Raw genomic sequence first — 12,950 nt, forward strand, 5'->3', positions numbered from 1 at the left:
TTCATTAAATTAGCAGAGAGAAAAGGTACAAATAGTAATAAACTCTTAGTTAAACATTTCAAAGCTGCTTATAAAAGATGCGTATGACTTCTGCTTATGAAAACTAATAGAAAATAACTGCTTTTCCAAATTCACACCGTAAGAGTTCCATGGAAATTCTCAGATTCTTTATAAAGAACTCATTCCCGTGGTTTTCGTTAACACACTCATTCGAAATTTCTTCCTGATTATAATCAGTCTTCTACCTACAAAAATATTTTTGTAGGTATCACCACTATCACAACAGCTACTTTTGGCTTTTTGAGCTTCACCAGGGTTGTTCTCAGTAGTTTTACACTTGCTTGCTCATTTGATTGTCTTATTAGTCTGTCAAATATTTTCTAATTCGCCAGAGGTTTTCTAGTAAAGCACATCTTTTGGTGAATGGGCGTTAACAGTTTGGTACTGAATGGGTTAGCTGTCAAATCAGAAGATTATTGTTCATGGGAAGAGAAACTCCTATTTAAAACCCTGAAAAGACACATAAAATATACACAACAAACAAAAGGAGGGAAACAGAACTCAAAACAGGAAGGGGGTGTTGTTCAATATTTCAACAAAGGAAATGTAGGATGAAAACTTGCATAAGCAATAGGGACATGAAAAAAATTTGTATTCTTTGCACTAGATTGTGATTTTGATAGATGTGTTAACTTAAATTAACACATTAATTAACAAGTTAATTAAACAAGTTAATTAACAAGCAAATTAACAAGCTTAAATGCTTAAAGGCAAAAAGCTTTGCAAATAGATCCAATTCATCTTTCATGAAGTCAGAGATAAGAGTTATTTGGCTTTTTTTTTTTTAAACACAGGAAATCAATACCTAGGTTCTCTTCATTCCATGAATAAGACTGAACATTTGACCTGTACAGACATATTACCAATCCTGACACACACATCCTCCAATTCTTCCATCACAATGAGTCACGTGAAATTAAGGTTTTCATTCTTGTTTAGCACAGTATTGAATAGTTTCTCACACACATAAAAAAAAGTAAAAAAGGGTAAATAAGTGGAGTAACATATAGTCATGTAGTTTAAAATATACTGTAGTATAATCCTTTCTGACACTACTTTGTGAAATACTGAATAGCAGTTAAGATGTACGATGTGAAAACACCACAAGTAACAGAGTTCAGGGCCGAGGCATTTATGGCATTTCAATATTATTAAAACTGAGAATACGGGCCTTATACTTCCCGGAAGGAGAAACGCTCCGACACACGGCACAAACCGAAGGTGACTCATGGCGTTCGAGCGCGTCCCGCGGCGGCGGGCGGGGAAAGGCGCGCGTCGATCCCGTTCGTTGCCTCCGGCAACGTCCGGTTTATTTAGCCGAATAAATACAAAACTCGATGTCACGCTTCGAAAGGAGAAAGATGCGGTATTGGGAACGACTGACGCAAGGGACGGGCTCCCGGGAAGAAGGCTCTATAAAAGCGGCTGCGGGCAGGCCCACGGCTCCGGCTCGCTGCTCTGCCGGCCGCCACCCCCCGCCCCTCCCCCCCACGACGGCAGCGGGGGTTTGTGCAGAGGGCGCCAGCCTCGCCCCGCCGAGCTCCGCGGGGACGCCGCTCCCCGAGGGAGGGCGGAGGGTGGGCACCGCGGCCCTGCCGTGGCACACCTCGGGTACGGGCCCCCTCCCGGGAGCGGGAGCAGGGCTGAGGTACCCCAGGCACTCCTCGCCCCACCGCGCCACCGCCACCCCCCGCCAGACGGGGGGGAGCCACCCCTCACCCACACCGAGCGGCTCGTCCCGCCCCCGAGCCAATGGGAGGCGCCGCCGGCAGCCCCGCGGCGGCGGTTGGCCGGCCCGCCAGCCGTTGGGCGCCTCGTAGCCAATCGGCGGCGGCACCTGAGCCCCGGCTCCTCCTCCTTCCGCGGCCGCCGGGGCTGGGAGTCGCCGTAGACGCCATTTCCTCAGCGCCCCCGCGGCGGCGCGGCTGCATCAGCGCTGACGTGAGGCCGACGTGCGGCTCCGCCCGGCCCAATCCCCCCCACCCCCTGTGACGGGGGCAGCACGTACAGGGCGGCGGGTGAGTGCGGGAGGAGGCGGGGACACGTGTGCGCGCGGCCCGACCCCCCGCGGGCCGGCAGCGGGGGAGCGCCGAGGGCAGCGGCCGGCTCGGGTAGCGCGGGGCGGCGGGCAGGGCGGGCACGGCAGGGCAGGGGGGCGCTGTGCCGCCGGGCTCGGCCCCTGCCGCCGGGAGCGCGCAGGAGGGGGTGGAGGCGCGTCCCCGCCGGCGACCGGGAGCGCGCCGCGCTCAGGGAGGGCCGGGCAGGATATGCCTGCCTCGCTCGGTCGCCCGGCGCGGCTCGGCGTGGCTCTGCTGGCGGCCCCGAGAGGTCCCCGCAGCCCGGGGAGGGGGTGTAGGCAGCGCCCTGCTCCGTTGTAGCCCGGCGGCCGAGGTGCCCGCCGGGGCCCCGGGGCGAGGCTTGGAGGGAGAGCGGCTCGGCTGGGCTGCCGGCGGCCCGGCGGGGGAGGAGGGACGGGCAGCCTGCCTGCCCGCGGGTCCCTGCTGTCCCCGGGGCGCTGCTCGGCGGAGGGGGGCGGGCGCCGGCCGCCGTGGCGCCGGGCCGCGGTGCCCGCCGGCGCTCCCGCCCAGTCCGGCAGGCCTGAGTATGTCCTTGTCCCAGGGGTTTTCCGAGCCGGGACGGGAAAGCAGGAGGAGGAGGATCTCGGAGGGCTTCGTCGGTCCTGGGTCTTGCTTAAAGTTTGGAGGGTTTTGTCTGCACCCACCGCTGCCGTGTCACCATCTTGCTGTTGAGTGGACCCCACGTTAAGTAATTGTACAGACACTGATGCTCAATCGATCTTCCTGCCTGTCAGGGACTGGTGGGACTCTTCTAAACGGGGACCGTGTGTCCTCTTCACAGCAGGCTTGGCACTGTCTTGCCCCGATTACTGAGGTAGCAGAGTGACAGGTAGCTTGCTTGTGCTTATAGTAATGTCAGGTTGGGATTTTACTTTTTTTTTGTTTTAGGTTGTTGATAAGATGTTCTAGGAAGGAAAGGATGGGGAAGAAAATGAGGAAACACGTTAGCGTTTAGGAGACACAAAAAACTTAATATTCTGCTGATACTGAAAACTTAAAGATTACACTTTCAGAATCTGGTCTGTTTTGCACTGTTGCTCATCTTACCTGGCTGAACATGGTGACCACCTTGCCAGCTGGTGTGCTTTACAAAGCTGTGCAGTAAAAGATTATAGACTTCATACTTGAAAACACAACACTTCTGAAGCTAGTGCATTCTGACAGTTTCCACACTCACCGTGGGGTCATCAGTAAATGCAAAATAGGTCCTTGCTTTCTAGTAACTTCCCTGTGAATGAAAGCTTTCAAAGGGACTTGGAGCAAGGGCTGAAACATGTTGCTTAGCCTCTTACAATTTCCTTTGTAATAAGCCACCTTTGTAAACGGTCTCTGATGTATAAAGATTTGTTGAAATAAAGAAGTTGTCTTTAAAATGTCTCTGGGTATTTAATTAGACAGTCATACATTTCCAGCTATACAAAATACAGTACCAATTTGCTTATGCAGTATAATTTTACCAACACCCATTAAATACATTAATATTCAGTGATGTAAAACAAACAGTATTGGGGAGGAATGAAAGGATTTTTTTTTGTGTGCTCTTTATTACACAGGAACACATCTTGCTAGGGGTGTTATCCGTAACCTTTTATCTATGGACAAAAGTATAAAAGGTTCACACCTCTAGCTGTAAAGGAATTCCAGTTCTTTAGGTCACCCAGGTAACGTTTTCCTTTAGCTGATGCTGCCTGTCAGTTTTGTCCCATCAGGGATGCTGCTGTTATCAGCTGAAGAAGCTTTTGATGTGCACTATGTACATCTTAATCTGCATTTACCTGGTACTGGCCTACTGTATGCCAGTCTCAGTGACTGTAGTAAACACGTGCTAGTACATGGTGAAATGTTACTAGATAGTTAACAGTTAAACCTCCTGCCAGATCCTGAGGATTTCTTTGCTGTTTTGTAGGAAGAAGCAGGTATCTTTGCCTATGTTACGGAAAGCCATTTTTTGCCCCCTTTTTTATAGGAGGGGAGAGGTATAACTTGTTTATTAATTTAAAAATCCAGACTAATATTTGAATTTACTGCTTAGTGATGGTAAGCAACCAAGGTGGAAAATGTAAGAAATGAATGTATTAACACTGAATATAAGACTAAAGCTTGTATTTAATCAATCGTACAGTGAATAAAAACACCCATATACTTTAAAATGATTTGTTTGGTTTTCCTTTAAAATAGCAGGAAGGTAATGTAAACTTCAAAGTGTGACGGGTACTACTACTGATACACTTTTATAAAGGGTTTTGAGTGCTTGGTAAAAGACTTTTCTTTGAAACGTAGAACTAATACGTAAGGATTTGCTCGCAGTGTAGGCTGATTGTGATACATGTGGAAACTGTTTATGTGGGTAGTTTCTGGATTGTATTAATAACTGTTTCTTACCACAGTCCATACTCCTGATGTTTTAGAAACATAGTTACAATCTTGCTCTGTACTTTTTCTGTATATTAAAAACACTTCAGTGTACTCATGGTAAAACAATATATGAGGTAATAGAGGAAATACAAAATCTGTCCAACTCAGGTTATATAAATTTGAGAGTTTATGGGAGTGCACTAAAGGCAGTGACAACCTGGACTGGGCTCTGAAATTCAGGAGTTTCTTAGCACGCGTGGTGTGGAGCTGTGCGCAGGCCCATGTGAAGTGACGTGGCCCTGTGTGGCTGTACCACTTCTGACCCTGCGGGCTCAAATGACTGTGGCTGACTGTCACCTGCTTCAGTACTCCCCTACGGTCCCAGTGTCTAACAAAGATTCACAATCTTGTAACATCTCTGAATTATGATATTAATGTGCTACATTTTGTCCTTAGTCATCTTTTTCCTTGAAGTTTTATGCCAAGATAACTAGTGTATCTTTTAAAATTACCTATGTCCTCTGTCACTTTTGTTTTGGTTTTGTTAGGTCTTTATATTTGGAGGGCATTTTTAGTCAAATCTCTGTTTACAAGCATGCTAGAATTACTAGGTTGTCAAAAAGAAGTGGTTTTTAGCTTATCTAGGAGTATTTTGCTGTGTTTTAGGGTAAAAGTTGCATTTTATGGCAGTCAGAAAAAGCTAATGAAAAGCAGCATAGAAATTTTCAGATTTTACTCTGCTAAAGATTTAAAATAGGCAATCATTTGTGTTAAAAGTCAGAATGTACACAATTATCGATGGAAAATCTATTTAAATTCTTGAGGTTTTTAATGTATGTCGTAAGTCTTAATTATATTTGTCATTTCACTGGCATGTGTAATACTTGCTGTTGTTTTTCTAATTTAACATAGATAATCTAAAAAATGCAGTCCTTTGTACTGTATTTTGTAAAATACTAGGAATAACTTTGTTAGATTTTCTGCTGCGCTGATGGTCTTTTCATAGGTATTTGATAACTCAGTTACTGGAGCACAGCAGGTGAAACGACTTTGGGAGAAAAATCCTGATAATCAAAGTAGTAAAAATAAATAAATGTTTAGTGTTCTGCAGCTAAAATTTAGAAACTAAACAGTTTTTCACAACATGAAAACGGCTCTTTCCAGGTAAATCTTCAGTGGAATGCATTCAGTGGGAATAAAAATACTTGGTTTTTACCCAGCAGTAGGTTATCTGTGACAAATAGCTTTGGGTAAGAAAATACTTCAAGGCCTGTATAAAGGGAGTTAGTTCTGACTATATTCGCATCTTTAGGAAGAGATTGCAATGAATATGTTGCCAGTACCTATGTGGTATTTAGTCTTCCTTGGGGTGTGAGTTTACAGAGGCATTCTTACATGAGCGAGATAGAGCTTTCATGTTTGAGACTCTATGGATGGTCCTAGTTTACTAAGGAGGAACATTTTTTTTTGTTGTTCTACTTTATTTTTGTTACACTGAATGCATATATAAAACTGGAATGATTTTAATAAACGTCTTGTTATGGAAAATTATGGTGGAAAGCTTGGTGAAAACACTCTTAAAGCAGCGGCTCAACTTTAGTGAATTTCAGTAGGTCTTTAATTAGATTGTATCTAGAGAAAAAGGTAGTGGTGACTAACAAGACAGGAGTGTAGAAAGATTTTAGGTGTAAAATATCTCCTTGTAAATCTAATCTGAATTGATACTGACATAGACTATGTAACTGCTGTTGGCAGAAATACTGATGTTACCCCTTAAAATCTTGAATGGTGTAGAGCTTGGCTACCACTAGCTATACTACTGTTAAGTCTGGTCAGCAGAGTATGACTAGAGGAATACAAGCTAAAAAATATGCTTCTCTGCATCATTTAACTGGATTACTTTTCATATTTTCATGCCTTTATTCTAGGCAAAAAGGGTAATTCAAAAAAATTTCTTCTGTAAGATTGAGGAATAGTCTGTAAAACAGTGCCGCAAAAGGAGTTGGCTTTACATTTAATATGATTTACTGTAGTTAAGTTTTAAAATGTGGGACTAAATTCAGCAGCCTCAGAGTCTGGCACATAGCAGACTTCCTTCCCCGTCTCTTCCATCTCTCGGTGTAAGACCTGAGAAGAAACTGCAGTAACTGTCAGCCAGTTGAAGTAGTTTAACTCTGAGTTCAGACGGGCTTGCCATCCCCTAGTTACAGTAACTGAGCCCGAGGAAGCAAGATTTGCTGCCTCTTAAATCCCACAACTCGTATCACATCTTCCTTTTGTGGCCTCAATTCCTTGTGTAAGTAAGGTGTAGGTGGAAGCATGCCTGCAGCATGTCCTGCCTGCCTCTGCCTGACCCTTTGCCTCTGCCTGACCCTTTCCTGTCTCTGTTTGGTTTGTAAACTGATCTGTAGCCATGGCAATGTTTGTGACATCACCTGTTCAATGTTGCACCTTCAGTGCAGGGTTTGGTAGGAGAGAAAGGGAGCCGAAGAGAACCAAGCTCTTGTTTCAAAACACACACCTTCCGTTATGACTAAGTGTGCCAAGAAATATGGAAAAGCAACTGTCAGGTAATTGCATTTTTATACAGCAGATATATTTGGAAGCTTTATGGAGTTTAAACTCAGTTTAAATTGAGGGTCAGGGAGTTGCTTATTCTTCAATGAAATCTACCCTTGTTTTAGACCTGCAAAACGAGAAGAATTGCCGTGTGTCTTGAGCCACAAGGAGTTTACAGACAATTCAAGTGTAGATCCCAGCTGGGGGTCAGTATCTTGGAAGGTTCAAGGGGGCTGTGGCAGCATGTGGCTGCTGGTCAACTCAAGCCTTGTCCGGTGGGAGACATGAGGTGAGGGACCTGCTGTGGGCAGTGCTGGTGGGCTGCTCCAGAGCGCTGCACTCCCAGCGCTGCTGTCAACACTGTACAAGTGCTGGGGACTTTGCTTGTCTTCTCATGCCCTCTTGCGCATGAGAACCATTTCCAGAACTACCCCTCCTTGCAGCTTGCCAAAGTATGTGTTTTAGAGCTCCTGTCATATGAATGAATATATTAGTAGAGGAGAATGGGAAGAAAGAACTTCAGTCAATCTGATAGTTTTGAGAGAAATCTATTTATTTTTTGTTAGTTGTCTGCTCCAAATATAAAACAATCTGGAATTGCTGTTTTCTCCCTAGGTGCCTAATACGCCTCCCTGTACTGAATTATTTAGATGTGTACGTACTTACTTTTAGGCAGATGACCATGGAAATGGTTGAATCACAACAGGATGACAATGCAGGGGATTCTGTGCGAGAGAGGGATGCTGGTCGCCTTCAGAATCAGCCAGGCCGAAGTCAGATTTCCCCAGTATCTGAGGTAAGCTGCAGATGTGGAAAGATGAGAGTCGATAAAGTGATATTCAGCACTGCTAAGGTTTTTAAAAAAACAATTTGTATGGACTTCTCATGTTCTGTAAATCTTGTTATTAAATAGGAAAAATATAGCAAAGATACACTGAAAATGATGCTTGCTATACTTAACAAAGAGCCATTAAAACACCAGGTCTGTTAAAAGGTAACACTCTAGGAGACTGGGCTTTTCAGAATGATTAGTAGACACTTTTTGTTTGCGTTTTTCTTCCGCTTTTCTGAGGTGATTGTTTATTATGGAGATGGGAATAGGATCTTAGAGAGTTGAAATGGCTGCAAGATCAAACGTAGCTAAAATATGTGTAACTTGAAGATGTATTGTGTAACAAAAATGAAAAATTAATAAAAATAATCATGGTTCTTTCCTAGTCCCAGTTTTCATACAGAATGTGTTTCATCTTTTTGCAAGTACATTTTTAATGTATGCTTGTTTTGTTTCATCCCTGTGTATCCAACGACAGTGCCTGGAGTTCTAAAAATACTCTTTACTTGTTCTGTATGGTAGTTGTACCTGGAATCTTCTTTGGTACTTAATGGATAAAAGATGACATAATAATAATTTAAAAGCATTAAAAATATGCACTGAAATGTTCAGCACTTTCTCTCAAGTGTTCTTGCCAGTATAGCTTCAGGAAGCTGTATAGATGACTTAGAAGGATCTTCAAAAACCCTTTGTTAAATAAAGGAGCTGATTTTAAAAAACATCTTACAGAATTTCTTCATCGTTAGAAGTTACTCAGTAAGAGTCCTGTCCAATCTAAGGGAGGGTTGCTCAGTTATTTGATGCCACGTATTTGGAATGTTAAATACTTGATTTACATTATAGGTGTATTTTCAAGACTTGAATGCAGCTGCTTTTTGTTGGGTCTTCAGACACAAAGTAGACTGCAAAACATTTATGAATGCTTATTTGTTGTCTTTGTTGCTTATGGCATTTGTTGTGGTTTTGATGCCTGCAGCATTGGGAATATTGTTTGGGTTGGGTTTTTTTTCTGTAAGAACAGAGCATAAACCAAGAATTTTATTTGGTTTGCTCTGTTGATATTATCCCCTCATTTCTTTAGTTCTGTTCAAATTTTGTGTTTTTAACTTCATAGGTTGATTTACATGTAAAATCTATTGGCTTGTGGAGTAATCTCAGAAGAAAATACCTGTGAATTCTGCCACTTGGAATTTTTAATGTTGATCCAGAGACAAAGCTGTCACTCATGCTGTAGGAGGACTTCTGCTGGGTCCTCAGGGAAAACACTTTTTATGTTTATCTGCATTTGGTGCTTGAGTACTGTGCGTGAAGCTCAGCCATACTGGGCACAGGCCTCAGGTCTTTCAGTTAAAACTAATAACTGTAATACTGATGGATCTCAGTCAGCTAGCACTAAAATGAGACACATGACTTCAGTTTGAAGGCTCAGGATAATAGACTGGAGTTTACATCTGGGAGTCCCTCATTTTGGTCAGATGGCCTAGGGAGCCAGCCTGGACCTGTCAGAGTGAATCGGCACCCATAGCTGGAGTCGATGTCTCTCTCCTGGGCTGTCTGGAGAAGCGGGGTCGATGCAGTTGTGCCGCTTTGTGAAAAATAGTGAAGCTGAGAGGCCTCCAGCGGCAGGCCTGTCACCGCCTGGCAGTGCCCTAGCCTCTGGGCCTGCTTCTCCCTCCCTTGCTGCTGTTCCCCGGCCCGCTGCTGCCACCCGGCCCAGGGCAGCTGGCACTCTGTGCCCACCCCCTCGGCCCATCGAAGCTGAGCCGCCACAGCCTTTCTTTTGATAAAACAGGCCCTGGCAGAAAGCTCATTGCTGAAAGACCTTGTTATGACTTTTTTTACGGCTTAAGATGAGGAGGACTTTCTTACCTTATATTCCTACCTGGCAGGCTCTGAAGGTGGGGCACTTTGTCAGGGCAAGGGTTAGAGGCGGATGTTGGGAGGTTAACCCCTGCGTGAGACCGGGATCTCATGTGGGACATCTCCTGTCTGCTTTTGCTGGTATGGGGTGGGAAATTCAGGGTTTTTCTGAGGAATTTGTGGCTGTGCTGCTGGTCCAGTGTCTGTATTTTGACTGTTATGGAAGGGCACGGATAGCTCCTTCTCCCTCTTTGGCCTCTGGAAGAGCACAGATAAGAGAAGGCAACCACTTAAAGTGACTGAAATGCACCTTGCACCAACTTCCAGTCATCTCTTCTACTAATTTTCTTGCAGATGTGCAGAAATATGAGAAAAGAATGACTTGGTTCTTACTGAGAGGTAAAGTGCCTGGTAACTGAAACTGAGGGCTCCCGTTCAGACATCTGCCTGGGTTTTGTTTGATTTTTTTTTTTTTTTTCTCAGCCAAATATTTGTTCAACCTTGGTTTTGTTCAGTCAGAAGTAAATAATTTTAATATGCTGTCTTTTGAGTGCTCAGTCTGTAGCTTTCTGTGTATTATCAAAGAATTGCAGAATGGTTGAGGTTGTGAGTGACGTGATTCTGTGAGATCATCTAGTCCAACCCCCTGCACAAGCAGTGTCAGTCACAGCAGGTTGCCCAGGGCTGTGTCCAGTTGGGTTGTGGATATCTCCAATCTCCAAGGATGGAGTCTCCACAACCTCTCTGGGCACCTCTGCTGGTATTTGACTGCCCTCGCACTAAAAAAGGTGGGTTTCTTTATGTTTAATTGGAACTTCATGAGTTTTTTTAATTTGCTCAGTTTGTTAAGTATTACTTTGGCCAGGGAGGAACTAGTAAAATGCTGAGGCGTACGACTGCATAGGAGGTGGGTTTTTTGTGGGTTTGTTTTTCTCACCACTGGAATTCAGGCTTTTTTAAAAAATACCTGCCATTTAGTTTTAAAAAGGTAGACAATCCCCAGAGGGCAGACATTGTTTTGTGCTGAGGCATTCTTAATGTCTTCCCTGTTGGAAGGGAGAGGAGACATTAAGAATGTCTGGGCTGGAGCACTATGGTCTGATGGGAGGGATAACCTTTGATGCTAAGGAGGACTGTCATAAATTGAGACCACAATGGATCAGAATCCAATTAGAATTTTATTAATTATAGCAAGTAGAATATGAGCAAATACAGCGCTGGACGGCAGGGGAGTCTGCGCTCCGCCAACTGCCGTACCGAGCAGTTCAAACAGTCTCTTTTTATACATCTTTACTTCCATGTTCAAAGGAATAGTGGGAGGTATTCTTCTCATGCTTCAGTTTCTTATCTCTGTCTTCGCATGCTTCAGTTCCTTATCTCTGTTGGTTAGTCTGGACATCTGGTGGTTTGGGAGGTATTCTTCGCATGACCTCTACCTTGACCTCAACCTAAGTCTTAATAAGCAGTACCCTAATTTATAGTTTCTCACAATCTCGACATAAGTCTTAGTAAGCAGTATCCTAATTTATAGTTTCTCACAATCTCAACATAAGTCTTAATAAACAATACCCTAGTTTATGGTTTCTCACAATCCCCCCTTTTTGTCCTATTATTGTTTATTAGACACTACTTCCATTTTCGGCACTGCAGGCAAATCTTCTTCCACAATTCCAACATTTATCATAACACTCACAAGGTAATATCTCACAATTACAATCATAGTTCCTATGTGGCATAACACACTCACAACAATCGTCATCTTCATTAATAGCTTTACTTGGACCTGCTGGGCCTTGGTCAGTAATCAGGTCTTCTATGCTCACTTTAAAACTAATTGTTCTCCCATCTGTTTGTGCTTGGATTTGCTTATTTGGATATTGTATGTTTGTTATTATCCAGTTCATGGGTTCATGAGGGTTTCTTTTTCCATTTGCTTGGGCTATTATCAACAATAAAACTAACGGTATACCAGGAAAAAGGGTGTCTGTCAATTTTGCCAACTTAGGTACACTTTTACCAGTCTTGGGGAAGTTCGACCATAGCTGCTGTCGCGTCTCATTGTTCTGGTTCTTTTCTCCACAGTTTGTTTCTCCTCTGCCTCGCCCGTCGACTCGGTTGCTTCGAGCCACGGGGTGTACCATCTTCTCGGCAGCAAGGGAAATCTTCAGGAGAACAGCTGTTTCGGGCTTACTGCCTGTTTATATAGGCTTTCCACTTTACAGCTTTAACTAACGGGACAAAGCAAGACACAGCTAGTACTTCCCTTCTGCACTTTGTAGCCAAAATTTCAACCACAAAGGGGACTGGTTCGTTGGAATGGTAACAATAATACTGAGGGTTTATTCCTTTGGCAAAAATTTCCCACCATTCATGGGATCCTCGAATAATTTCTTGTTCCGACTCTAATTGTTTTTATTTTCCACTTAGTGAGAGACTGTGTGCAAACTCTTATCGGAAGGTATCCATATTCACAGTGTGTCCACCATTTATCCTGGCATACCTTACACTTGCAACAAGCAAATGGATAACAATTGCAGTTCAAATTATTGCATTTAATTCTTATATCTAGAGTGCTTAATAGCTTTTCCTCTATATTCAATATTGTGTTACTGCATAAGTTTAGCAATTTCCTTCAACACACTTCGTACGCTTCCAAATATAATAGATAAAAGAGAGATAATTATAGCAAATATAAACAGCAATATACACTTTATACTAAAAGGTAATGCGGCAAAATAATCAACTAAAGTTTCTATCATTACATTATCTTCTCAGAGTTATTTTGGTGTCACCTGGAGTACTGATTACTTTCCAGTGAGGTCTCGTCACTGGGCCTTTAATGCGACTGGCATGAGTCCATCCACGCTCAGCAGTCCGGACAGCTGTTTCTGTTGTAAGCAAAACAAGATAAGGTCCCTCCCAATTGGGTTTTAGGGTTTCTTCTTTCCACGTTTTAACCAATACCCAGTCCCCAGGTTTAAAATTGTGAATTTTTAAGTCCAACGGGGGTCGTTGCACAATCAGTCCATGTTTCCAAAGCTTGTTACGATGTTCTGCTAATTGTGAAACATATTCATTAATCACATGATCTCGAATTAAAACATTTGTTTGTGGATTTTCGATTCTATAGGGCATTCCATACACCAGTTCAAACGCTGATATTCTTACATCTGCTCGGGGCCTGGTTCTGAGAATTAATAGTGCCA

The 12,950-nt window shown here is 43.6% G+C and overlaps 1 protein-coding gene across 10 annotated transcripts in view; it reads left to right on the forward strand.

Annotated features, from left to right (window-relative positions):
- Positions 1-1,923: 1,923 nt before the first annotated feature.
- The window catches only part of CREM (cAMP responsive element modulator), a 43,619-nt gene continuing 32,592 nt past the window's right edge, over positions 1,924-12,950 (forward strand). For 2 of the 10 annotated variants that reach the window (XM_064444969.1, XM_064444964.1), the window contains exons 1-3: positions 1,942-2,078; positions 6,951-7,063; positions 7,725-7,848. In XM_064444969.1, the coding sequence (XP_064301039.1) occupies positions 7,023-7,063; positions 7,725-7,848 (165 nt within the window). In that variant the 5' untranslated portion in view covers positions 1,942-2,078; positions 6,951-7,022. Of the gene's footprint in view, positions 2,079-6,950; positions 7,064-7,724; positions 7,849-12,950 lie in introns of those variants that run through there. The other 8 variants (XM_064444967.1, XM_064444972.1, XM_064444971.1 and 5 more) reach the window with 7 other exon arrangements.

The sequence above is a fragment of the Phalacrocorax carbo genome, chromosome 2, assembly GCF_963921805.1.
Source record: "Phalacrocorax carbo chromosome 2, bPhaCar2.1, whole genome shotgun sequence".
NCBI lineage: Eukaryota > Metazoa > Chordata > Aves > Suliformes > Phalacrocoracidae > Phalacrocorax > Phalacrocorax carbo.